This window comes from Salarias fasciatus, chromosome 10 (genome assembly GCF_902148845.1).
Source record: "Salarias fasciatus chromosome 10, fSalaFa1.1, whole genome shotgun sequence".
Lineage (NCBI taxonomy): Eukaryota > Metazoa > Chordata > Actinopteri > Blenniiformes > Blenniidae > Salarias > Salarias fasciatus.
In genome coordinates, this window is record NC_043754.1 from 10,907,151 (window position 1) to 10,932,362 (window position 25,212).

Sequence of the window (25,212 nt, forward strand, 5' to 3'; positions counted from 1 at the left end):
CTTTGAGTTCAACAAAACTTCAGGAAGAAATGAAATGATCACTTCCTGACGACCTTGAAGCATGCGATCTCCTTAACAGATGGTCTGCGGCCAAAAGAGAATTACAGCATGCCCTACCTTATTGATGTCCGAGATAAGTTTGCCCTCTCTTGGCATGTAGACCTTCTGATTGTTTGCTCTCATCTTGCTCTGGATTGTAAAGAGGAGAACCTCCAAGTTTCCCTTCTCTGTGAATCTGTGTGTGAGAGAGAGAAAGAGAGAGAGAGAGGATGAGGATGGATCACAGTGATTGTTCACTGCAGTCAGCTCTCTTTGGCGATACTGACTTGGGGGGTTTCTCCACCGTCCTGTAGGAGTTGAAGGCCTGGAGCTGGTTTTGCACAGCGCTCAGTGAGTTGGCTAGCTGCCGGTCGTTGAGAGTCACTATGGTCTGTTCGATCCACTGGAGCAGCTCTGAAGCCAGGGTCTCATACTTGTCAATCAGCTGGTCGGCCTCAATAGCATAGTCCAGCACCTAAAGCCACGACAAATGCATACATTTTGGAAACTGGCAATAAAAAACACTCAGTGTACATGCATTCAGGGGAGTATTAATGTTCATCACAATTATATACACACACCTTGCCAATTCGCTTTCCCTCTACTGCCAGAGCTTTCATCTTGGAGAAGTAATGGTAGTATGTTGCCACATAGGTGATGATGGACTTTTCATCAGGCTGATCAACATTTACATCTGGGGAGGGGGAAAGCAGGATGAATTCACATATTCTCAATCAACATTTTTTTTTAATTTTGTGAAAAACCAGCTGAGTGAGGAGAGTCAAAGCATCGCCACTTCTGAACACGCTCCGCCTGACGTCACAGCAGCTAACATGTGATGTAGCGCTGCCTAAGCTATAATTAATTGTAGTAATCCTCTATAGCCTAACTCTCTCCAATCTGTTTTGGGCCACAGCTTAGTGCCTTAGTGTTACTGCGTCAGGCCATCAGTGTGACTCACAGCGGTGCTTCGTGTTTGCTGTGATGGAATCACACCCACGCGCGCACACACACACACACACACTTATACACACCTTCAGGGTCCAGCAGTTTGGTCAGGCCGAGTTCCTTTTCGGCCACATTGAAAGCGTTCTGGAGATTGTAGTGAGCGTTGGACCTCTTCAGATTGTCAAACTCAATCAGGTCCGATCTGCAGAGGATGCGAAACAACCGTGGCTTCAATAAAGACGGATGGCAGATAAGTGCACGGCGCAATCAGATGTGATTGAATAGCATTGATTCAAGTTGACGTACAGCTTGTTCAGAGAATGAAAGTTTGTTAGTAGTGTCCTCTGTTCACGGAGCAGACTGCAATAAAATTAGGCACTAAGAGCTGCAAATGAGGCTTTTCATTTGAGGATCAAGCAAGATGTTTGGCTAAACCTTGTAAACAATGTGATCTCAGGTAGGAAGTACATATTTAGATAGTTGTTCCAGTCTAATTGGTCTATTTTTTTAATTTATTTACCAAAAAAACTTGGATCGGCATTAAGGGAAAAGAGGGTTTATATTTTTTTTTAAGCAAAAAAATCTTTTGCCGTTACTAAAGGAAAAGAAAAACGCCAAAAACATTTCCTTTGACAGGCAGTCAATGACATTAACACGTTTTACATAACGCTATAATTCATGGCTCAGTACCATCAAGGAAAGCAGTATTTGCATTGATGGATCACCTTTCCTCGTTTTTCTGAGTGAGGAGTTTCTGGCTTTCAGTTCAGAGTTTACTTCACCCGAAAAGCCACCGAAACGCTGTGATACCAGTAGGGTGTGCAACCGAGTCACTGAGCACCGCTTTTTATGGCAAATAAGTGGGTTATTATTTCTGTGATCTAGGTCATCTCACTCCTTATTTTACTTTCATGCTTGCAGCCATACTGCAGACTGGAGATGGGGTGGAGCGAGTGGAGCCTAAAATAGAATAGCGGGTAAAAAAGCGCCACAGAGAAGGGGAACGATCCTGTGACAGGTAGCTCTCATTAGGCAGAGACGACACAAAAACAGCGGACACTGCTGTCACTTTACAGGAACACTATGTGGGATCAATTCTAGGGAGGAAAACGTCAGTTTAATGCTCTAAAGGGAGCAAACTTTATTCTAGTAGCCGACGCTGAGCGCAGGAAGAAGTCAATGACCTGTGTTTGTGCACAATGGCATTGAACGCCAGGCCATCCCTCCAGCTGGTAGTGAAGTTGTGGATGTTGACATTGGGATATCTGTGGAAGACAGATTAGAGTAGATTAATCATTAACTCAACACAGAAAGACACATCATCCCCTTCAGAGAGAGCGCCGACGCCATATATGGCTAAATGCACTGGCAGTTATTCATCCTGTGGGATGAAGCCCTCCCTTCATCTCTCGGCCACTGCAGCTTTCTCACCCGGCAGTTTTCATTTGGCACCAAAGCAGCAGGGCGTCTTTCGCTGATTTCTTCTCCTTGTTGTCCTCCGTCTCCACGCTGATGTCTTGAATCTGTCATGAGAGCATTTACTGAGTGAAGAGCTCATAAAGCAGCTTCAAGGATGGATAGCAAAATCCACACGTCGTGAGAATTAGTTAAAAATTCAAATTAAAGCATGAAGAATTCCCCAGTAAATCACAGTGCCGGTGCTTTAACCTTTCTCATGTAGTCTGCCTGAGGACAGGCTAAGTTACATGTGGAGGCCTGATGCCCGAACGGAGAAAATATGCAGCTGAGCTGAGAAGCCACTTCTTCAGATGTTTACCTGGAAGCGGAGAATGATGGTCCAGATGAGGCCGAGGGTGAGGCGGTGATTCCCGTCCACGATGTCGTGCGAGCCCATGTTTTCCAGGTGGACCTTCTGCTCCTTGAGAAACTGCAGGGCTTTATCCACGTTCTCCAGGCAGTGGATGCGCATGCGGCCCTTCGTGGGTTTTGGCTTCGGAAAGCAGAAGGAACAGAAAGAAGAACTAAGTTGACATTGTTGAACACAAAAAAAAACGCAGTAAAGGGAAAGGAGCTGGCAGGAGAGCGGAAAAATAGAGACACACGAGAAGTAAGTCACATCTGAAGAAACAGGATATGAAGCATATGATTTCTCTTTCCTTCTGACTGGCGGTGCCTGCTGAGGGTCACGCTGAGCGTCGGGGGTGAGGACTGGGTGAGGATATTTCGCTCTACTCACCAGCTGTTCTCCTGACAGGACTTCCAGGAGGCGAATGAGCATGCGGCCATCTCGCAGGTCTGTGTACAGGTCGCCGATGCGACAGGTCACCCGACCGAGGTGAGAGTTCACCCATTTGGTAAAGGTCTTCTTCTGCACGGCTTCACGCTCATCTGCAAAAAAAAAAAAAAAAAAAAAAAAAAAAAATCAGCTTTGCTCTAAACTCTGTATAATCACTGTGAGTGCAGGCAGGTGTCAGTAAATATAAGAATTTAAGCGCCCGTCCTGTGCAGCTCATTCCACAGTGAAGCTATGCCATTAAGTCTTCAGGATCACTGCATTGACAGCTTAGTGAGAGATTTTCACTCTTCACACCAAAGCTTGCTGAAGGCGCAGCTTTGCTCGCACTGCTACCTACTCAAACGATTTAGGCTTGAAAGAGACAGGTGACAATTCGAAACCGCACAATAATTCAATTTTGGTTTTGTTACACTACAAGAGTGAAGACTAAGAAAAGAGTCACAATAAATTAAGCTGCAACAGCAGCTCAGACATATGGAGCAGGGGAGTAAGAGGCTAATCCTGCTCCACCACCTAACAAGGTGACCTCATTTCCAGGACACAAGGTCTCCCTGCCTTTTGAAGGCCCTTCGCTACTTACAGCTCTGAAACCATCACAAACCAACGAGGAAGAACTGCTAATCTCAAAGCCTTCCTGACTACACACCGACTTCAAACCCCCCCCTTAAAAAAAAGCTTACAGCATTATGAAATGAAACAACTGAAGGAAAAATCTTATGTTTTGTCTTTTTTTTTTTTTGTCAAAAAGTACCATCAGTAAAGTCCTCTAAATTAATATTCATGGAGAAGGTGGCCGGGCTCGAACATACAGCACCATGATGTAACAGTTGAGACATTAAGCCTCAAGGTCAGGCATAAATATTGTGTCAGTTCAGAGCAGAACCATGAACCACAGCAGACTGAAGGTCAGTCCGCTTCAACAGGTAACAATATAAACAGGATTCGCAATGTCTGATCAGCAAGTCAATCTAACAGGAAAGAAAAAAACCAGTGATCTAAATGAATATGATGTAGGTGAAGTTCTGCACAACAGTGATTAAAATCACTTTCAGTTTTATAAAATAGTCAAATTGTGTGAAAATTTAGATACATTTCTAAACAGCAACTCTAAACTTCCGACTAATAGTTGTGAAAAACTGAACAGAGAGGTGAACACAAGGTGACCGAATAGTGCCTGTTGAGTCATTAACCACTGTCTGCTTAAAAAAAGAAAAAAAAGAAATGTGTTTTGAGGCGGAGGAACGCCACAGGCCGCAGGGTTCAACCTGCTGCAAGGAGAGTCTTGTGCTTACTGCACAGTTTCATACGTAACAGAGTAGAGGTCTTGGTAAGTGGGCTTCATCGCTCTTTTAATGTTTCACCGTCGTGCTCCAGCATTTACATTTCGGTTGTATGTAGATCAGAGGAGTTAAATACTAATCTGTGAAGTCTCAAGTTTCGCCTTTCCAGACTTCTTTCAGTGTCTTGCAGGGAGATCTCACATCGTTGGAATCAGAGTGACATTCACACTGACAAAAAATATATATATATCAACAAGAAGTCTTTGTTGTGAGTCTCGCTCTGTGATAAAATGTCAGTGAACTGCAGATCACCTTTCCTCTGCTTGTTTTTGTCAGGCGTTAAAATATCTGCTATTGTTTTTTTTTTCCTCATGTCTGGCTGTCCGTGGTCGACGGGACGGGACGGGACCGGGGGGGGGGGGGGGGGGGGGGGGGGCCCAGCTGAACAACTCATGAAATCGACAGGAGATGAAAGCCGCATCATCGAATGGTGAAAGGAAGAGAGCAGATGGGAAAATGTGTGACATTGTTTTCACTCAAACAGCGAGTTGTTTTTATCCGCTTGATTATAGATAAGTTCAACAGCAGATAAAGTCGTGCATCAAAGGCATGAAAGTATGCAGCTGAACCAGGAGATTGTAAGACGAATGACAGACAAAAGAAAGCCTAAATTGTGCTGCTTCTTGTGTATTTGATCTCCAGAAACCTCTCAGGCTTGTTTCATATTTTCGTCTTTATTACCTCAGTTTGACAAACTCGGGCAACAGTGCAAGGAAAGGGATTGAACGTTATGGAAGGTGTCAGGTTTTTACTGCAGACGCTGTCTTGTCAATATGAAGCACAGTCAGTCCATTAACTGGGTAACATTTCTACCAAGAAGAAAGGTGCTGGCGCTCTATTCTCTTTCACTGCCTGCTGATCACTGGCAGTAAAAGAGAATAGATACAGCTAAACAATGAAGCGCCTTCAACAATTATCTTTAAATAGAAAATTTTTGTCAGATTGATGAAACAGTCCACCTACAAGCCCGGTGCCGATTCAAATCCCACAACTAAGTCAAGGCAGTCACCGACAACTCCACTAAAAGATTCAAACTACCAACAAGCTGAGGTCAGATGTGAAGATTTCAGCTCCAAAGCCACCAATTCAGAGCATGGAGATTAAAGAGAACACTGCACAAAATTGTTTAGAATTATCCAAGACAACGGGAAGTTTGCACAGGCGGCCAAAGACGCATCGACCAAAACAAACACAGAATGCCGCACTGCGCCCAGGACGGCGGTTTCGGCTCTGGAGCTTGTATCCATCTTCCTCTACATGTAATCGCCTTCTATACAAACATTCTCCAGACAAGTGTTGCTGAGCTGGAGCGGAGCCCAGCTGGTACTGTGAGAAAGGGGTTAACACAGTCACCCACGCACACGCATACACTCACACACACACACTCAACCTGTACACTCCCACCCAATTAGCAAACGTACTGAACTTCTTTTTTTATTCCTTACATCATTGCAATGTAGCACACTGGCAGATTATCCAATTATTTAGGGATCATTAATTGATCTGAAGCCGTCTAATGAGGCAAGAGAGATGGATTTTCGTAGCAGATGCAGCACAGTGGAGGAGCCTCCGTTCCTCCCGAGGTCCAGTCGTGTTGTGACAGAACCCAGCCTTTAAAAAAGGCAAAAGGTCAGGGGTCCTGAAGAAGAAACCTCCTAATGACAAGGCTACTGAACAACACCACAAGGCAGGCAAACAAAGACGGCAGTCAGAGGTGTTTGCTCATTTAGAGCAGGCAAACACAAACATGTCATCGGCTGGAGGTTTTGGCGCATGAGGGGGAAAACTGGTGCGGCAGTGTTCTGTCGTCACCTGGTGACATTTCTGTATCATGTGAGGTGAAAAGAGGTTAAGTCAACTGTGAGGTTTCTACATCTGCAACCAAATGCTGCATTACTTTTAACAAGCACAAAAAAAAAAAAAAGGTTTAGTCTCCACAACAGGAAGCCTGAGAGCTATACTTTAAGAGGAGACTGCAGTGACAGACGAGGGTGAGAAGACACCCAGGACTATGCTTACTGGACGATGCCAGACGCATCACGTCATGCGAAGTACATGCCGCGCATGTAGACACTGTTACACACTCACACAGCAGACGACAGGAGAGCAGGAGAGGAGTTGTGCTGTTATAACCATGCCTGGTAATTATTAGGTAGTGCTGCAAGATTTTAGCCTGACACAGAAACGTAACAATCCCACTAGAATAACCTCAGATCCTGCTGCTGAAGTTTAATCTGGCGCAATCGAGGACGATGTTTACCTTTCATTGTCTAAAAACTCAAAACCGTCTTAAAAAGCCCACTAACTGCATGTTATCTCCTCGAGTCTCATTGTTGCGCCAGCGAGAAAAACAAGTGATTAACATTTCAATGTCATGTTTCTGCTCCATTGTTTACCGATCTAAACTAGTGGTTAGATGCATCACTAACTGTTTCAAAAGCATATTTGGGCATGTCCAGTCACTTTGAACATGTTTGTGTGTGGCAGTAAGCTGTAAGTATACGTCAGGGCGACGGAGCAGAATGAGGGCCTGTCCCAGCCGGCGTCCTCTTTACATTTGAAAGTGCAGGGCTTTAGTCTGCTCCCGCTTTTTCTTATTTCGCCATCAAACAGACGTGGCCGGCGCGCATGACGATAAATATCAGCAGGTAATCTGAGCAAATATGCCGCCAGACTTAATCCTGTCTGTGCGGCTCACGGCGGCTGTGATCATGTTTGGTGATAACACGGAGTCGGCAACAACACTAACATTAAGCTTTTGGTCCAAGACTCACAGACGTCGGACAAATGAGCACAGTGCGACGGCGAGGCTTCACAACAACACGCAGGATGTGAATTACAAGACTGAATGACTTTAGCTGCATTCTTATTTTGAGATCAATCAAAGTGTAGATGAGCACTTATGGACACAGTTAATGGATTTATTTTTGTCAAGGTCACCTTGATCTTCCAGGTTGTCTTGCTCTGTATTTTGATTTGATCAAGTCTGCTCTGTTCAAACCCTGATGTCGAGAAAATGGCGAAGCAACAGTCAAAACTTTGTTAAGTAAAACAACAGTTAGGATGGCATGAAAATACATTCATGCCGTTTTATTGTCGGTGATGAATTGCTGCACTGCAAATGTTTCCTTCAGCTGTGATTTATTACATGTAGTAGGCAGTTTAATAAAAGAAGAATCATCATCAGGTCCAAGCGGAAGCTGCTTCACTAGTTCTTGCCAATGCATTGCATAACATTGCGTTTTACACTTCCAATGACACGGTTTCTGCAAAGCAGACAAGAAGTGACTCGGTAACCTTCCATAGTAAGCTTCTAATACAATAACAGACAGAAAATACCAGATTTCAACTGGATGATAAACAAATCTCACTGTCTTGTGAACATCCTAACTCTTACATATGATGTAGTTCAGGCCTCAGCACAGGATGGTCATCACAGTACCTCCATTAGCACGTCCCGCTAACAATTAGCTCCTGTGGTCACTTCCACTTCTAAAGGAAGGGTACAGCACTCCCACCAGTCGGCCCACTTTAATGACCATCTCTCTAACAGGCCCATGCAGACACCGTTATCGTTTGGTGCCAACGGGTCCAGAGACGAGGATTATTCAGCCGTTACCTCAGAACGCTGAAGAAATTACGAATAAAGCAGCTACTTCGCTTTTCAGTTTAACCTGGATGCAAACTCTACTTTAGTTTTGAAACTATCAGATATTCTACAACTGTCCCACATTTAAAACTGTCAAATAGGGAAAAAGTCCTATGACAGTGAAATATATCACAATATAAAACAAATAAATCAATTTAAATGTTCTCTGTTACTCTTAACTGAGATCTGACGATGCCAGAAGGTTATATTCTGTGTAAAAATCAGACTCATCTGGAGGCGCCGGGCGGCTCAAGAATCCAGTCGCTGGCCTTGAACTGCTTTGCAGTTTGAGATTACAGACCAGAGCCAATCATTAAAGGGAAACCATCAAGTACTTGTCACATGTAGCAGTGAGGAAAATACTCCAGATAGTGTGAAGCTGCCTGTAAGCTTTGTGGTTTGTGGTTATCATTCCTCACTGACACCAGTGGGCGGGTCCAGCTGTGACGACAGCGTTATGGTGCCACGGACAATGCAAACACTGGCAAAACCATCGCAGGAAGATATTTTCTGAGGAGAATTTATGTTTCAGCAGCAGAACAAAAACACACCACGAACACTCAGCTATTCATATCTGACTCCATTCCCCCCCCCCCCCCCCTTGCTTGAAAACTCACAGATAGGTTACCACACTCGGTCAAAGGTGTTTCCACAAGAGATCTCATCTCAGTTTTCTCCCAACCGCCACGGTTTACGTTAATTTTCATTGACATAACATGAAGTTTCCATCAACAACAGAGACAAGCTGTCTAAGAAGTCAAATATGTAGCCAACATCGAATCTTTAAGCTCTGAATTAACATCAAAGTTAAATTCTATCATTTCACAAATGATACAGGCTACACTAATATTCCACTTTGTTTCTGTATTTCTGTCAGAACATCAGACTGTGTGATTTGTGTTACTGTAATGCACAGTCAAAGAAACCTGAACCAGCTCACACATGCAGATGTGTGTGCGCTGAAATTTTCCTCCCCGTAAAAAGCGGAACTGCCCTTCCGTTGCTCGTGTCTTTGAGAGCCGGGGCCGCGGTGAAACGGCTGCCTTGCCACAAATGGCATGTGTTAAGAATTACACCTAACAGTTTGAGCTTGCAAGTACAGATTCTTGCCTAACTTCAACAGGTTTGTTACTACAAGAAAAAAAAAATAAAGTGACTGCACTTTTTTTCCCTTTTTGAAGACAGAGAATCCATTCTTCAATCACTTTTCTCTGTGCAGCTGTAGGTGATAATGAGGGCGGGAGGAGAGAAAGAAACTGGCCAAGGCCAGTCCCTTGAGAGAGAAAAGGCAGAAACGGGCACGTCTCAGCAGCAAAGTTTGAATACAAACCAGGCGTCAACTGTATAAAGGACAATATCTGTTTTAATATTCCTAATACTGCACTTTCTTGTCAGTCTTCTTAGCAGCATGCTGTCAATATTGGCTGAACTAGACAAACAAAAAGCCATTTTGGAAGTGTTTGTGTGTACGTGTGGTAAACCTTCAACAAGGTAATGTGAGTCAGTGGTACAGCTGGAGGCCACAGGAGTCACAGCTCTCACTAAGAGTTTTAAAAATATTGGGTTACGCCACTCAATTCTTTCATAGTGTGCTACTGGACTGGATACTTCGACCAAAACTCAACAATGACTGCTTATAGTAGAAATTCTACTGAAACTGCTCAGAATGGTTAAACCTGAAGAGAAAAATTAAAAGGATAAAGTCATGTCAATAATGTAGAAAACAATTCAATTCAGTGCAAATCCTTCAGCCATTGTTGGGTCATTATTTTACTTTTTGTGTGTTTTTGAACGTCTTGAAGGAAAGCAAACCTCACAAGTTGTGTCAAAGTGCTCAGTATTTGAATAAAGCCATGCTGCGAATGCCTGCTGGGTAACGGTCGAGCTAAAGTCCACAGCAGGTCACTTGTGGCTTGGACAGCGACCTTTTGGACCAGGAGTCTGAAGTTTAGCAAAACTCTCGCTGCGTTTCTCGTGAAAGGAAACAAAACTTTCATTTGTTTTGAACGAAATACAGGGCAACATAAAGTTTTAGCAGCAGATTTCCTTCGACATTTGTCTCATCAACACATGTGAAGTGACAACGGTTTCAAACAAAACAAGTTTATGATGCATTTTCATGCAAATGAGGTGTCGTGTGGCAGCGCGACTCCACGGCTCAGCGCACATCTTCTACTTTGTCCGTCTAGCAACATCATAATTCCACACGAGGAGTGACGCAAAGAATGAGCCGCGGGCATGGTCAAACTGGAAATACAAGTGGGTGCCGCTGCCTAAAATGTGTGTGCGCGTTTGAGCCTCTATGAGTGTATTCACAACAAACCTGATCAAGAATGCATCCAGAAATAACATAAAAAGAAAAGTAAATACCAGGAAATGTGACAAACATCATACAGCACTGTTTCAACTATTCATTCTGACTGAGTCTCTGTTTCATTCCCTCTTTTTTGGTGTAGGGAAGTGTGTAGAAATCATGTCAGACAAAAAAAATTTGGTGACCAATATTTGACCCCTTGAATTACACAACGACTTTTTCCTTTGTTTAAAAAGGGACAACTAAAGGTGGGTCCATTTATTGAGCCTGTTTGTGCAGGGGGATGCATGAACGGTGAACAAAGCTGTCAAAGTTGTACAATATTTGAAGAACAGAAATGAATTTTATCTCCTCTCAGTTGAAGTCAGTGTGAAGATCTTTAGAAATTGAGATCGTATCTTATCGACATTTTCCTCCTTTCACTGGGTCAGTCTCGTGGAATCTTCTAACTGAGAGTATTACTTTAAATATTGATGGGTCACTAAAAGAATGTCAAACACGCAGGAGTGCAGACGTGCCTCTCAAAATCAATACAAAGACAGCTCGGCGTTTCAGGGAGAAACAGGGGAGGGACCGGAAACCAGCAAGACTGAAATGTGACTGGGTTATGTGCATGAAGATCAGACACGCAACTACAACAAATGTTTAACCTCATTCTGAAGTTATAAGGTCTCAAAAGCTAAATTAAATGTGACAACACTTCTTTTTTTTAAAAAAAAAGGTGATTTAAAAAGAAAAATATTCCAATTTGGACTTTTGACTTTCCCTTAATGTTAAAGTTTTACTTAGTTGAGATGTTCATTCCTGAGTCACAACCAGTGGCCTGTGATTTGTGTGTGTGCCGGACCGCCTGGGTCAGGCAGGCTTTGGCCAGATACAGAGCTGTGCATTGTAATAAGATAAGAAAGGACAGGTGGCCTAGTGATCAGGTGCCAGACTGCCTGCGAGCTTTAGATCTGAGCTGGAGCGTACGGTGTGTCTAGTACCGGTATCATTTCTCTCTACGTACAAATCAGAAGAAGTACGGAACAAAGAGAAAGTTATTTCTTCGACCTCCCAGGGGTAAACACTTCAGCAAACCGCAGAACTACTTAAGGACTCAGCTGCAACTCAAAAGCACCTGTACCTTGTGACAAACCCTTAAAACAGACATCCATACATATGAATATACTGGCCCAGATGATATAAATGAACAAAACAGAAAATACTACGAGTTGCTGAGATGAATTAAATGTGGTTTTTAGCTAAAGCGGAATGGTAGACTCTTACCTTGCAGCTGTTTAAATCTTCCTTCCAGAATATTAGAATATTGCACCTGATTAACAAATGCTGCCGGAGACAAGCAGGGCTCTCTGTCCCTCTGTTCCCATTCCATCGTCTTTTTTTTGTTTTAAATGATCCTTCTAATAAGTATTCCTCTCAGACACAGGATGAAAAGCAATGTACATAGCACACAAAGGCAACGGTTGCAAAAAAACGAAGAGAAAAAGTATCAAATCCTCTGATGGGTGAAGATTTAGATATCCAGAATATGTAGCTTGAGCCTCGTCTTCAGATTCCCTGCGGCTGTGCCTCACGCGCAGGACACGACACACGCATGAAAAAGTTGCCGCCTGTTCTTCGCTTCATCTACTGTACGTCCCACCTCGTCCAATGAAAGCATTGCAGTGGCAGCGAGGGATAGACGCTCTTTCAAAGGAGTATTTCAACAAAAACTCAAGAACAAAATGTTCTCCTGTTTCAGCCACTTCGGCGCTCCTCCGGCCTCCTCCGTGGTTGTGGTGAAGAAAGCCGTGGTATTCCTTCCCTCCAAACCCTGAACATGCATTTAGTGGAGCAGAGCAGAGCAGAGCCAGCTAACCGGCCATGGTTGGATAGCTGTGTAAACAAAGCCTGCTGTGCCTTCTGAAAATCACGTCATTTGCATAAGGTGTGTTTGAGGGAGGAGCACAGAGAGAGAACATGGTGGTAGGGCAGAAGGAGGGAGGAGGTGTAGTGGCGGACTAAACCATTAGAGGCCTTTGCTCGGTGTAGCTTGAGGTGGATTATCCAACTCCACCTTAATTCCAGGGCACACCGGGGTGTGGCCTGCCAAGAAGGTGCTTCGCGAAAGTCCAAATCACTTCGCGAGGTATTATCTCTGCACGGTTTCTTCTTACTTGTGTCACTCTCAGGGCAACATCTGATCTCCCCTGTTCTGAAGTCAGGGGGTTACTTCAGAAAAGGCGTTCACACAGGAAGGAAGCTGTTGAGAAAGTCTCAGAAACAACACGCAAGCGCTCTTCTCGCCTCAACGGGGTTTCAAATACTCATATATGTTTTTTTTTTTTTGTCAGGCATGTGTTTAGGCAGCGGTGGAACACGAGTCAGTCATCACCTATCAGAAATCGCAACAACAACGATACTGTTTCAGCAAGTTTTATGTTTTAGAAGTGGAGCATAAATCACCTATGAAGCAACAACATCTGCTTTTCAGTGTTTATGTGGTCTTTTTCACTCTTTAAGAAGTCACCATGTCTTTAAACAATGGAACATCAACAGTAATCACAAGGTGTTTGTGCATAATCTGGATCCTCAAAGTAGTCCCATGAACATGAACTTAACTTTCATGAAAGAGTTAAAAAAATCAGTCGGAAATTAATTTAGTGTAACATATTCTAAGATTACTGTTGTCAGCATATTTACAATTAGAGACAATTTTGGAAGTCAAATCTCACTGAACTGGGTTCAAAGTTCCTCACAAATGAAAAATGCGAGGCAGAGTTAAAGCCACATAAACACACCGAGGAGGAAGGTCGCGGCCTTAAAAGGTGTCTTTTTGGTCTGGTCAGGGGGCAATGGCGTAAAAGTGTCATTATTTTCTGATGTGTGTTTGCGGCGATGAGCTGGCAGCATCTGGATGGCTCTCATTAGAGGACCACACGCCCCGGGGCGTCTTTGACTGGGCGTTTATGGAGGAAGACCGGCCTAATGAGGATATACTTCCTCCTGAGGAACAGATGCTTAGTTATGCTCACATGCATCGAGAAAACTAGTAAACCACAGCAAAGCTCATGTAAAACATCACTGGACTTATTCTAAGTATCACAGAACCGTTAAGCATGAGACACAGACGTGATAGCAGGTAATCTGACATGCGCCTGCTAACATATCATGGTTCAGCAATTTTCTCCCTCTGCACCACACATTATTCATTTGGACATAGTTTTAAATAAACATGCTTAATAAGTTACATTCTGAACCTTGTGTGACGTGAAAACAAACTGATAAACCTGCCAAAGTGAAACGTGGGAGAATCTCTTGCATTTACCAGACGGAAGTAACGATAATTAATGACGGCTTGGTCTAGTGAATGAACCCAGACGAGAGACGCACGGAAAGATAGAAGCTGCTGCTGAAATGTGCACGATCAGAGGGGGGTGGAAAGAGAGCTGTGCTGCTGAGCATGTGAAACTGATCCATCTCCAACACGCTGCAGGGGGAAGGCAGAAGCTGGACCGCACTCCAAACATTGGCAAATATGTCCACACCTATCCACCTACACGCTATAGTAGAACAGATAAATAGTTGTCCCTAAAAATGAAAATGATCTGGACGAAGGGAATGCAACAGTGAAACAAGTAGCACTCATGAAGTGATAAAGCTCCATCCCAGTGGAAGATGCTTAAGAAAAGCAAACATGAAAAGATCGCCATACTGAAAATAAAAAGAAGAAAAGAACTGATTGAGCAATACAGTTTAAATGAGATGGGCGATCAGGCAGCGCACTACAAAAGGCAGAAGGCCTTGACATTTCGGGATAAGTTGTAAATGGTGGGCAGGAGCGAAGCCCGGGGGGAATAGCTGCTATAGCAAGTCAAAGAATGTGCACGTCAAGCCTGCACTTGTTAAACCCAGAGGATTGTGGGTCTTCAAATAGAGGGAAAATGTGTGCTCCTGTACACTCCTGCTCATGCGCGCACACACAGCGACATGTGTGTAAGCTGTATTATTATATTCTCTACATTATCATATAATGCGATACAATTAAACTTAACAGACTGTTTCCAAATACTGCATGATGAGTAAATCTCCTCTGAATACTGCAACAGCGCCAGTCTGTTCTCGGCTGAAGGAATAAGAAGAGCTGTATTTGAAAGGGAAATTAGTTTTTTCTCTAAAAAAAAAAAAAAAGACAAAAAAAAAAATTTTTAAGCAGCACATACTCCCGAATGTGTGTGTGTATGTGTGGTGTGGCATGTGTGTGTTGCTTCCCTCTGCTGGCTGCTTTATGTTACTGCAGCCGGTACTGACTCGACACATGAACACTTCTGCAGAGCGTTGCTCCCTTTTCTTAAACAATTTGATGAATTCACAAACAGAATGCAATAAAGTGGCTAATAAGGACCCGGGTTACCATATCTGGATGTGCCAGCACAGTCAGGCAGACGTGCACGAGCACAGCTTGGAAGGATATCAAGAGTGTCAAGGGCACGCGTGTCTTTGAGGAATGTAGCTGCCATCAGAGCAACATTAAAGATGTATAAACAGCTGAAGCCTTCAAATTCATTATGGTTATCCCAGTGTTTGAACAAAACATTAAAAAAATGTTAATAAATGAAATTCAAGCAAAAGAAAAAAGCCTACATAGGCTTGATCTTTGGGAAAATTTCAACACAGCGTTGCCCTCCTTTTCCAAGTATTCCCGTCTTGCTCTATAATGAGGCGATGGTGGCTCTTGGGAGGGAAAAGAATCAAATCTGCTCCCATGTCTATGAAACCTAATTAGATTTTTGTGAGTTAGTGTTATTCTGTTATTCATCACTGTCATCTTTACATGTCATCTGCCTGCTGCATATTTAAAAGCCCGGTCTCCGCAAATAATCACCACAACTGGCAAAACACGAGCATTATCTCTGAAAACAACATTCAGGGTAAAATTGTGCTTTCTTTTTTTTTTTTTGTGAACACAAACAAGCGAAGGTTCGCGCGGGGTGACGTACCTGCGAGGGCTTTAATTCGAGATCGCTCAAAGAGGCGAGCCGAGCTGTTCTCGTTGTCCCAGTCCGTCTCCGCTGCCAGGTCCCAGCGGTTGTTGATGTCATTATACTGCTGCTGGATCTCCAAGCTGTCAAAATCTGTTGGCGAGATCGTGCTCATGGTGTCCGAGCTGGCAGAAAACACATTCAACCTACGGGGAAACACACAAAATATCCATGTTCAAAGTGTAAAGACAGAAGACATGGCAATTATTTCCACGCAAAGACGAACCCTTAAAAGGTCTAGGCAACACTATTTCATAAACCTGCCTGGTATTTTCTATTTGCACTGTCTAAAAAGCAGGCACTTTTTCTGCATACCCAGTGCACTCGAGTCACTGTATGCAAACGGAAGCTGATACAAAGTAACGGCCAAAGTGTCTAACTGAAATAAAACTACAGATAACCAAGTCTGTAAGTTTTCAGCCAATGCTTGTCCCGACTGTTTTGACAAAACTCTAGTATAAATAATGTAGTCCTGCCTGTACAGTACAATACATCTAAATATACATTAAAAAAAACCTGTAGTGATATAAATTACACATAGATATTTCAAATGTTGTTATAGATATATGTAGTCATGTCAATGAAATAAAAAGAAGTGAGTGACATTCACTGTTATATCCAAATATCATGTGGGAAGGCCCATCATGCAATAATAACAACACACAAATAAATCTGACAGAGTTGTACAAAGTGTTCTGTCAATTCTCTTTCAAGCATGATATGTTTGTGACATGTACGTGCATCCCTGTGTAAATCACAGTATGTGGTGCGAACCGTGAAGGGATCCCATAAAAAAAACATGAAATAGGACTCGGCAGCCTGGTCAAAATCCAAAGAACACATCAGTCAGCCTGTCTCGCACTTCCTATTCTGCGGTTTGGTTGACTTTAGCATCCAGTTACAAACACAAGGCAACCTGACATGGCAACAATCAATAAACTCATACAGGGCAAGGACACCCCCCTCACAACCGCTGACTCGGTGATATGTACACGCTTCCAATCTTCATCGTAACATTTTATTCTGCTCGACAATAGAAACATCAGTGGCCCAATAATATTGAGTGACGCAGACTAAGTAATGTCACAGCACAAAGGCCACAAGTCTCAATCCTCCTAAAATCTGAACAGGGGGGGATATAATATACCAACCTGAGACATATGCTGTCAGCAAGTGTGCCATTTGTATGAGACTAACTGGATGAAGCCAGACAGATCTTGTCTTTATTATTCGATACCGACACAATGGGGGACCTACATTAAGATTAAGCCTCCTACTAGAGACCTATTAACTAACTGAGGCCATTTGCTTAAGAGCATTGAACAGCTTAATAGGCGAGGTTGAGTAGTCAGTTTGCTAATACCTGCTAGTTTATCTTTTGTTGTGTCTAGCGGCCGCGGCTGACTGTGACTGACAGAGAGGTGAGAGAGGTAAGAAACTGGCGGCGTATCAGAGGAAGTGCTGCAAGCCGAGGCATGACTGAGGACTGCTGAACTCTCCTTTGATTTATTTTTGGGTTCGCAGGTTTAATGATGCAAACCGCAGAAGTCACATGTGGTTCATTGTGGCCAACATGACAGATTGAATTTCAGTGTCAAAGGACTGCGTTGTGCTGTGGTGAGAAGATGGAACGAAAACGGGAACGAGAGGGACGCTAGTGAAGATAAAGTGGGCCATCTGAGCTCACGCTACACATTAATGAGGCTGCGTATTCACTCCTTCTCTTCCTCCAGGTGATTGATAAGCAAGATAGCAATCAATGCCACGGTTTTGTCTGACTCAGTGCAAAACTGTCAGTGATGTGTCTGCAGGACATTTCCCATGTCGGGTCTTGGAATCAAACCAGACAATCGATAGCACAAAAATTGGCAAATCTTTTTCAGCAGTCCAAGGTGGAGCCTAAATTCATTCCTTCCAGTAAAAAGTGTAAGAAACACATAACGCCAAGGATGATCTACAATATGCAAGAACCGGCTGATGTGTCATTCTGCTGGGCTTTTTGTTTGCTCGTCTGTCCTGAAGCTGCACACTGAGAATTACTTATGAATGTGTCTGTCCCGATATGCATTCATGGAAGTATAATCATATTATTGATGAAATCATGTAGCCTCCGCGATGATAGGCAGCCAGACGCATTCTTCCAGAATAGGCCACTTATGGTACAACGGAACAGACTGTCAATACAGAGCCAGAAAGTATCTCCATGTCCATCAAAAATGAACTCACACTCCTATCTCTATGTGTCTCCAGGTCAGGATTAGAAACAATATCTACTCGTGCACCAGCACACATGGGGATTTCTGTTTTATTCAACCAGTTACCCAAAGTTTGTTTGTAAAATCTAACTATTTCTACCAAGCAGCTACAAGTAAAATGAAAAACCTCAACTTGAGTTTCGATCTACAGACCTTGGACCTACAGACTCTATCTGGATTTGCCAAATCTCAACCTAACTCGTTTGAAGGCAGGGTGAACAAGTCACACACACATCAAGCTATAAAAACAAAACTACAACAAAAGCTTGGCAAATCCTATTAGTGTTAGATTAAGAAGTGGCTGGGAATAGAAACTAAATGCAGGGATTACGAAGAAGGCCGAACAACGCCTACATGTTGCCCCCCGGCCTGTCACCTCCTCATTCACTGGCACCCCAGGACTGGGCTGACGTATGGAGCCTGATGAGCTGGGGGTTCTGGTGAGTAGTTCAGTGGAGTATCAGTTCTTGAGTGTTGAGCAATGTTTATACAAAAGTTAAAAGAAAAACAACAACAAAAGATTAGAGAGTCGGTACTCAGGTGTCAATTGACCCTTTTGACCTATTTGTATTCATGTCTTCCATCGCTATTACGAAAGAAAGTAGTTGAAAATAAAAGAAGAAAAACACTATGTGACTGATGTGGGTGTCAAACTTCTTTTCAGCTTAAATAACCAAACATCACAGCAAGGAAGCAAAAGCCACAAAAACCCCAGACCGGCCAGCGCGGACCTGGCAGGGATGCAGCCCATGGCAATCTGTGTGTGGGCGGGGACTGAAGGGGGGGTCTGGAGGATGGGAGTGGAACCAGCGAGGTCACAAGAGTCTGACAGTGGCAGGAGAGAGGCAACCCCCCCTTGTTAAGGGTAGGAAGAGCCTAGACTCTGTGTCTGCACTAATCGCTCCTCAATGGATCAGACAAACAATCCTCTGACCTACTATGATACAGCCCACCACACTCATCCTCCCACACAACACGCTGTGACATAAAACCGCACATGCAAGCTGAGCTGACCTATTACACCTTTTCATTCAGCAACCCTTCCACGCACACAAACACACACACACACACACACACACACACACACACACACACACACACAAAGTGCTTCTAAAAAGCCACACATGCAAACCCACCCACACTGCATGGAGCTGCACTGTGTATCAACATATCAGCGCACGAAATAGGTCAGTCGACACCTACGACACCGCTCCCTGTTTCAGATGGAAACCGCCTCCATGAACTTTAACTTCACAAAAAAGTACCAAGTCATAAAGCACCATTTTGAGCACAGTTTTTATTCATGCGAGTATTGAATGTTAACCACAAACTAACCACTGCTGCCTGCATCTTCCAACAACGCGGCTCATATCACCAATATGTAGACGTAAACAGCAGGGCAGACAGATGTGGTGCAAAAAGGGAGCATGAAAGAGGTTCAGGGAAAGAAAATCCCCTCAAGGCCTAATCCACAAATACATGACAAAAGATTCATGTTAATGTAATGAAATATTTCTAATTTGTCAAGTATAGTTTACATTATCATGTGTCTTTTCAAAAAAACTTCTGGAATAATTACCAGTGTGTGAAATACAGGCAAAACAACACCGTAAGGTTTTAAACATGCTAAAGCATGCCGGATGCCCTCAGAATAGAAAAGCAGGACATCAACTGCAAAGTGTGGCTGTTGAGAAAAATTATGCTTCTGAAAACGAGACGAATGAAAGTAGGGCACAGAGGAGCGCCTCAAGGCGGTGGCCCAGCTCCTGACTGGACAGACATACATCAGGCTCGCAACAGAATGACACCGGTTCAAAAAGCAGGGCAGAGCTGGCGGCGTGACAGGCGGCGGCGCCGCCGCCTCTTTTCTTTTTCGCTCTCCAGCATCCCTCCTCCCTCCCCGGAGCTGCAGCTCGTCGCCCAGCTGGTCCGTTTGTCGCTGCACCCGTTAATCAGGGAGAGAGGAAAAGAGAAATAGAGCCCACAATCAGTCCCCCCACAGGGAATTAGGATTGTGCACATTAGCCAGCCACACTGTCACCGTGCACCAGGGGAATAGGGCCGACACGCACAGAAACACACACGCACGCACACACACAACCACTCCCAGTAATGCCAAACAAAAGAACTGTCAACCACAACAGCCTCGAAACTAAACTGCTATTTAGAACTTACAATTATTAAACCTTTCTTTACTTTAAATTCCAAAGAAAAAGCATCCCTCAAATGTCAAAGCGTCTCTGAGCTGGACATGAACACATCTCTCAAGTTCACGCTCAGGTGACATCTCTGCGTTACCCCGAATCAACCTGCCGGCGATACTCCGGCGATGCTGGAGGGTGGGAGGCCGATCCCACAAATATGGGGCACAATGCCGGCCCCGCCAAAGTGGCCCCACACAATGGAGGAGTCAGCAGAGAGCTGAGGCCAGCCGCTCATGCCTTTCCTGTTTGCAGAGATGAGGCAGCCACAGGCGCACATGCATCAGAGGCCCCTCCGCAGGCTGCTGATCCCGGCCTGAATGCCCCGCTGAATAGGACAGCAGAGGTCCTTTGTTGACCTGTAGCATCACATTCATCAGACACTCAGGCGGCCGGCATGCCCTCCACACACTGATGGAGACACGTTAACAAGCACCGAATGCAGAACAGAGCTGTTTAACAAACATTTTATTGTAGTTTTTAGTCCATGAAATTTCTTTCAGTTTATTTGATTGAAAATCAAATAAAAATCATCCTGAAAAAAAGCAAATGACCTTAAAAATTGATACAACCAACTATAGTTTTGGCTACTTTAATCTAAATATGACAATTTACTATTAGCCTTGAAATGAGTTAAGCTGAATATCAAATGACTGAATCCTTGAGAGACTTCAGACAACTGCTTCAGAAACATGGCCGAATTTATTTTAATAATTAAAGCCTCCCTAAACTAAATCACTGAATCATCTCAAAATAGCCCCTCAATTCTTCTTCTGAAGAGCTGCAACTCAGAATGTTTGGGTGCAGACTACACTTAAGAATCCACGAATAACTTACTCAACATATCCCAAGAATTGGCTCATTTAAAAAAAACTGGAATGACCCCAATGGCACAATCAGCATGTCTCCGAAGTACAATAAGAGAAAAATGACATTTCGTACTAATAGTGCAAAATGAAATTTGCTGCTTTTGCTGACGGAGTCTGGCTTGTAGCAGTGCTTGCAAATACATTTGGCCAAAAGTAAATCTTAAGGTTCGCTAATAATTAAAAATATCAATCTATGGAGTATTTATGCAATTCGGGTCATATTTTAAAACACGTCCAAATGTAGGCATCGGTGCTGTCAGCAGGCCTGTGTTTTGTGAGGCTGTTAGTGTGTGGATACCATCACGCTTTCACCAGTCCATAAGCAGCGTTCAATACTTAACATTAATAGAATCACTGAAGAAGACACTGATGAGGAAAAACAAACTGCATGAGAACGAACCAGACAACAGCCTTCGAATTTTCTAAAGTTTCTCTGAGCCCACTTCAAAAATTCCACCGTGGAAAACACAGGTGTGGTTGTATTGGGATGAGGTCTGATAAAGAACTGAACGTCAACATGTCTCTTGGAGTTCAGCTGTTCGATCATAACAACTTCAGGATAACTAGGGCATAAAACAGCTGCCGCTTCCAATATTTTCATATTAAACTTGAGGCCGAAGAACAAAACCTTGGGTAAAAATCAGAGCCGAATATGATCACTAAACGGTATTGCTTCAGTTAGGAAGTAATTGCAAAGTAAATGTTTTTATAATGAGCGTTTAAGGAAAAGACTACAGATGTTAACGCTTTCTGACGCAGCTCTATGAATCGAATTGGCAGGAAGAAACTGAGGGGGTGTGCAACATTTTGTGACCCTGTGAAACAAAGGTGCACCAACTGCTCTATCTTTTTTTTTTTTTTTTTCCTCCTCTCTCCATGAAAAGTCTTCCCCCGCAATCGGCACTGAACAGACTTTCCACTGATCTCATCTTTATAAACGGATATCTATCCATGCAGATCTTTGATAATCTAGAATATGATTTCAACAGAAAACTAGGTATGTTCTGGTTTGTAAAAGAGTTTAAATCTACAACAACATGTTGACCAACTAAACTATCATTTATATTTCTTTAAATCACATATTTTGTCTTTGTTCGGGTTTTTATTGCTTTCTCTGAATGTTTTTGACAATCGGTCCATCCCCATTGTGTCTTGGGGTGTTAACATTTACACAACTTGGAAAAAAGAAATACCAGAGCACATAATGCACATTGGAAATCAGCAGGAGAGGGCAAATGCCGAGTTAGTTAGTGATATGGTTCACTGCAGCAAAACGAAAGTGTGAATAGCACGAATTGAAAGAAAAGCTTGTTGAAGGGGGATTTTGAGAATCAGCACTTCAGGGGGCCCGCACTCACAGTGCCAATCCATTGTTAAAAGTTGTTCATCTCGCCAGCCACAAAGCCGGCTAACAGCCATCTTTCATCCATCCATCCATCCATCTGTCTGTCTGTAGCTTTAATAAAAGTTCCTCCTATGTGCAGCGGCATTAAAAAAAATAAAAGCACATTAAAATGTGCATCCTTTGATAGTTTTTCAAAAAAATAACCAAACTCAGCTCCATGGGTCACGTGATGAGCTGTCAATATCCGTCACGTTTCTCTACAGGTTAAGTAAATACGGGCTTAAAGTATATTTGTATTACTGATCACAAGCAGAGCCAAGTGTGTGCACATGGCATGAAAAAAGTGACACTTATGCCTGACGTTGTTTGCTCAGGAAGGCTGGGTTAACTCACACAAGCGACAAAGGATCACAGGAACTGTGCAACGGCTAGTAAATTATTCCTAGTACACAGTGCAATTTGACGCACAATTACACAATATCATTTCTGTATTAACATCTCACCTTGTCGTTTTGCCACATCACAGCAGGCGACTGAGGCTCGATATCAGCCGCAGTTCCAAAGGGATGCTGTTAATTATTAAATATCTAGTATGTGGCCTTTTCCATCAGTACCTAATGCTGCCTGCAGGCAATGTCTCATAACCACCAGCCCACTAAAGATGAGCACCACAAAGGAAGAGTCTTCACACCGCCCTCTAGTGGCACCAGCGTAGTCAACATGCAATTTAAACTGAGTGACCTTTTCATTCAAAGACTAAATGGAAAAGCTAATTTTGTCAATAACAGGCAAGGTGGAGAAATCCCTCTAAAAGAGAGGGAAAGCAGTGTGGCTGGTTAGTATTCAAAAAAAAAAAAAAAACATGAAAGAACTGTCCATACTGTTCAGTAATCACTTCCATAAAAGTATGATTTCAGACAAGAGCTCTTTACTCGGTCAATAAATTATGAAATTGTGTCCCAAATTGAAACTTAACTGTGATGCAGTGAAATACAAAACAGCTGCAGTCAAAACTAAATTGCTTCATAGCATAATGTTTGTACTTTACCATTCTGGTTATGTAGCAGACCAAAAACTGGAGTTTGGAAACATATGTCAGCATACTGAATGTTATGCACACAAAGTATGACCTTAGCAGCCAGTTTACACAGTGATGAATTGTTCTGCTACACAACTCTTCCTTGCAGAAATGTGTCCCAAACATGGATGACATGGGTGTGTTAATATGTGCTGAAAGCTTTAAGACAAACATGTCAATTACTGACTTTGTCTATGTTATCTTAAGCTCATTTATTCCATTTGAAACAACTTATGTGGCTACATGAGCATCAAGTGTAGAGTGACCACAACTATGATGCTAATTTCACCAAAAATTATGCTTGTTTGTCTTTCTTTTTTTTTCAATATGCAAAAGCCAACAGTAAAACTCAAGACGAAAACATGTACCTTTGGGTGGCATCCCATAATAGCTATTCATACTATGCACTCAATAAATTGTGGACATCAAGTAAACGATGCTAGCCCAGTGTCTATTCTTTTCTTAGTGAAATACTGATGAAATCAAGATAAATTTATATAAATATGAGGAGTCATTGGGAATATCTTAGGTGAATGGAGCAAACCAGGAAAGTACTTCTCTATAGTGATTTCCAAAATATAAGGAAAGCAATAAATATGAATAGAAAGAATTTAGTACTTTAGATCTTTCCAAGGAATCTAAGTATTACAGAGTAAACCGTTTCCATAACATTTCCCAGTTACAAAACAAGTTTGTATTGACAGGATCAATAATATCCTCATCATCAATGCAACCAAAAGCTATTAATGTGCTTCAATATAAAAGTTTTTCTAGATCAAGGACCGGCATTATTGAGCAACCAAAACTGCTCATCAAGAATGATCCCAGTCTTTTTTCTTAGGTTTCTTCAACCATTCTTTTTCTCAATGAGCTGATGTTTCTGGGCCATCAAACACACACGTGGTGTGCAGTCAGTGTCAGCTCTGAGCAATCTGCTGAATTTGCTCCTGTCCCCATTGGTAGATTTGAATCTGGGAAACTTACCCAAATCGAAAACAACGTGTTCAGTCAGACTGTTGAGGAGTAAATCCCCCTTTTCTCATACTTTTACGTGATGGATCTCTGCTATGACTCACTGTCTAGGCCAGACACGCAGTATTATACATCTCTGTCCTATCATAACATAACCACACAGTCCACAATGTCGAGAAAAAAAACCCCAGATACCAGTAATGTGGCGTACATCTGGGTGACATAAACAAAATCCCTAAGAAATAAATAAATCAAGATACCCGATGGGGAAAGCAACAAGGTTTCGTGTAGTCTGAGAGCAGATGCTGAATGAAAAGATCCACAGGCTGGCTCGTAGGGAAGCACGCAGATAAAATGTGGCTGCGTTTGACATGGATTCAAACAAAGGCAAGAAGACACACACACACACGCGCACACACACACACACACATATAGGGAGAGAGGGATGGCTTCCAATAAGTAACGTAAGGCGTTGCGGTCAGACACTTCTCCACAGGGAAGCTCACATATCCGTCTTTATGTCTCAGAGTGACACAAAACGCGATGCGCTGATGTTGTGGATTGTGTGCTGAAGCTAGCAGCAGCTAACAGCAGTCACCTGGACGAGGCTCCCCTCATTAGCTTTGTTATTAGTGGGCAGCCCGCTGGCGTGGGGGGGAATAAAAGAGAGAAAATAGCGGTTGCTTACCCCCCGATTCGGTCTTCTCTTCAAGAGGCTTGTCGACTCAATCTTTACCGCGTCTGCTTTTTTTTAGCGTGATATTTCAGCAGACATGAGGGGGAGAGAGAGAGGGGGAAAAAAATCTCTTCCTTTGCTACCGATGCGAGCGGCTATGCTAATTCTAGTTTTAACTGTAATTTTTTTTTCCCCAGGTGACACCGTTCAGGTTTTCCCGTTAATTCCGCATCCTTGAGGAGGAA

At 43.1% G+C, this 25,212-nt stretch overlaps 1 protein-coding gene across 6 annotated transcripts in view; it reads right to left on the reverse strand.

Annotated features, from left to right (window-relative positions):
* The window catches only part of sptbn2 (spectrin, beta, non-erythrocytic 2), a 38,090-nt gene extending 13,082 nt beyond the window's left edge, over positions 1 to 25,008 (reverse strand). For 3 of the 6 annotated variants that reach the window (XM_030100376.1, XM_030100374.1, XM_030100372.1), the window contains exons 1-9: positions 15,530 to 15,686; positions 3,185 to 3,336; positions 2,765 to 2,938; positions 2,419 to 2,510; positions 2,172 to 2,252; positions 1,074 to 1,189; positions 621 to 733; positions 327 to 514; positions 118 to 235 (exon numbers count right to left, since the gene is read on the reverse strand). In XM_030100376.1, coding sequence (XP_029956236.1) covers positions 118 to 235; positions 327 to 514; positions 621 to 733; positions 1,074 to 1,189; positions 2,172 to 2,252; positions 2,419 to 2,510; positions 2,765 to 2,938; positions 3,185 to 3,336; positions 15,530 to 15,686 — 1,191 coding nt within the window. Of the gene's footprint in view, positions 1 to 117; positions 236 to 326; positions 515 to 620; positions 734 to 1,073; positions 1,190 to 2,171; positions 2,253 to 2,418; positions 2,511 to 2,764; positions 2,939 to 3,184; positions 3,337 to 11,816; positions 12,446 to 15,529; positions 15,719 to 24,978 lie in introns of those variants that run through there. The other 3 variants (XM_030100375.1, XM_030100377.1, XM_030100373.1) reach the window with 2 other exon arrangements.
* Positions 25,009 to 25,212: the final 204 nt, after the last annotated feature.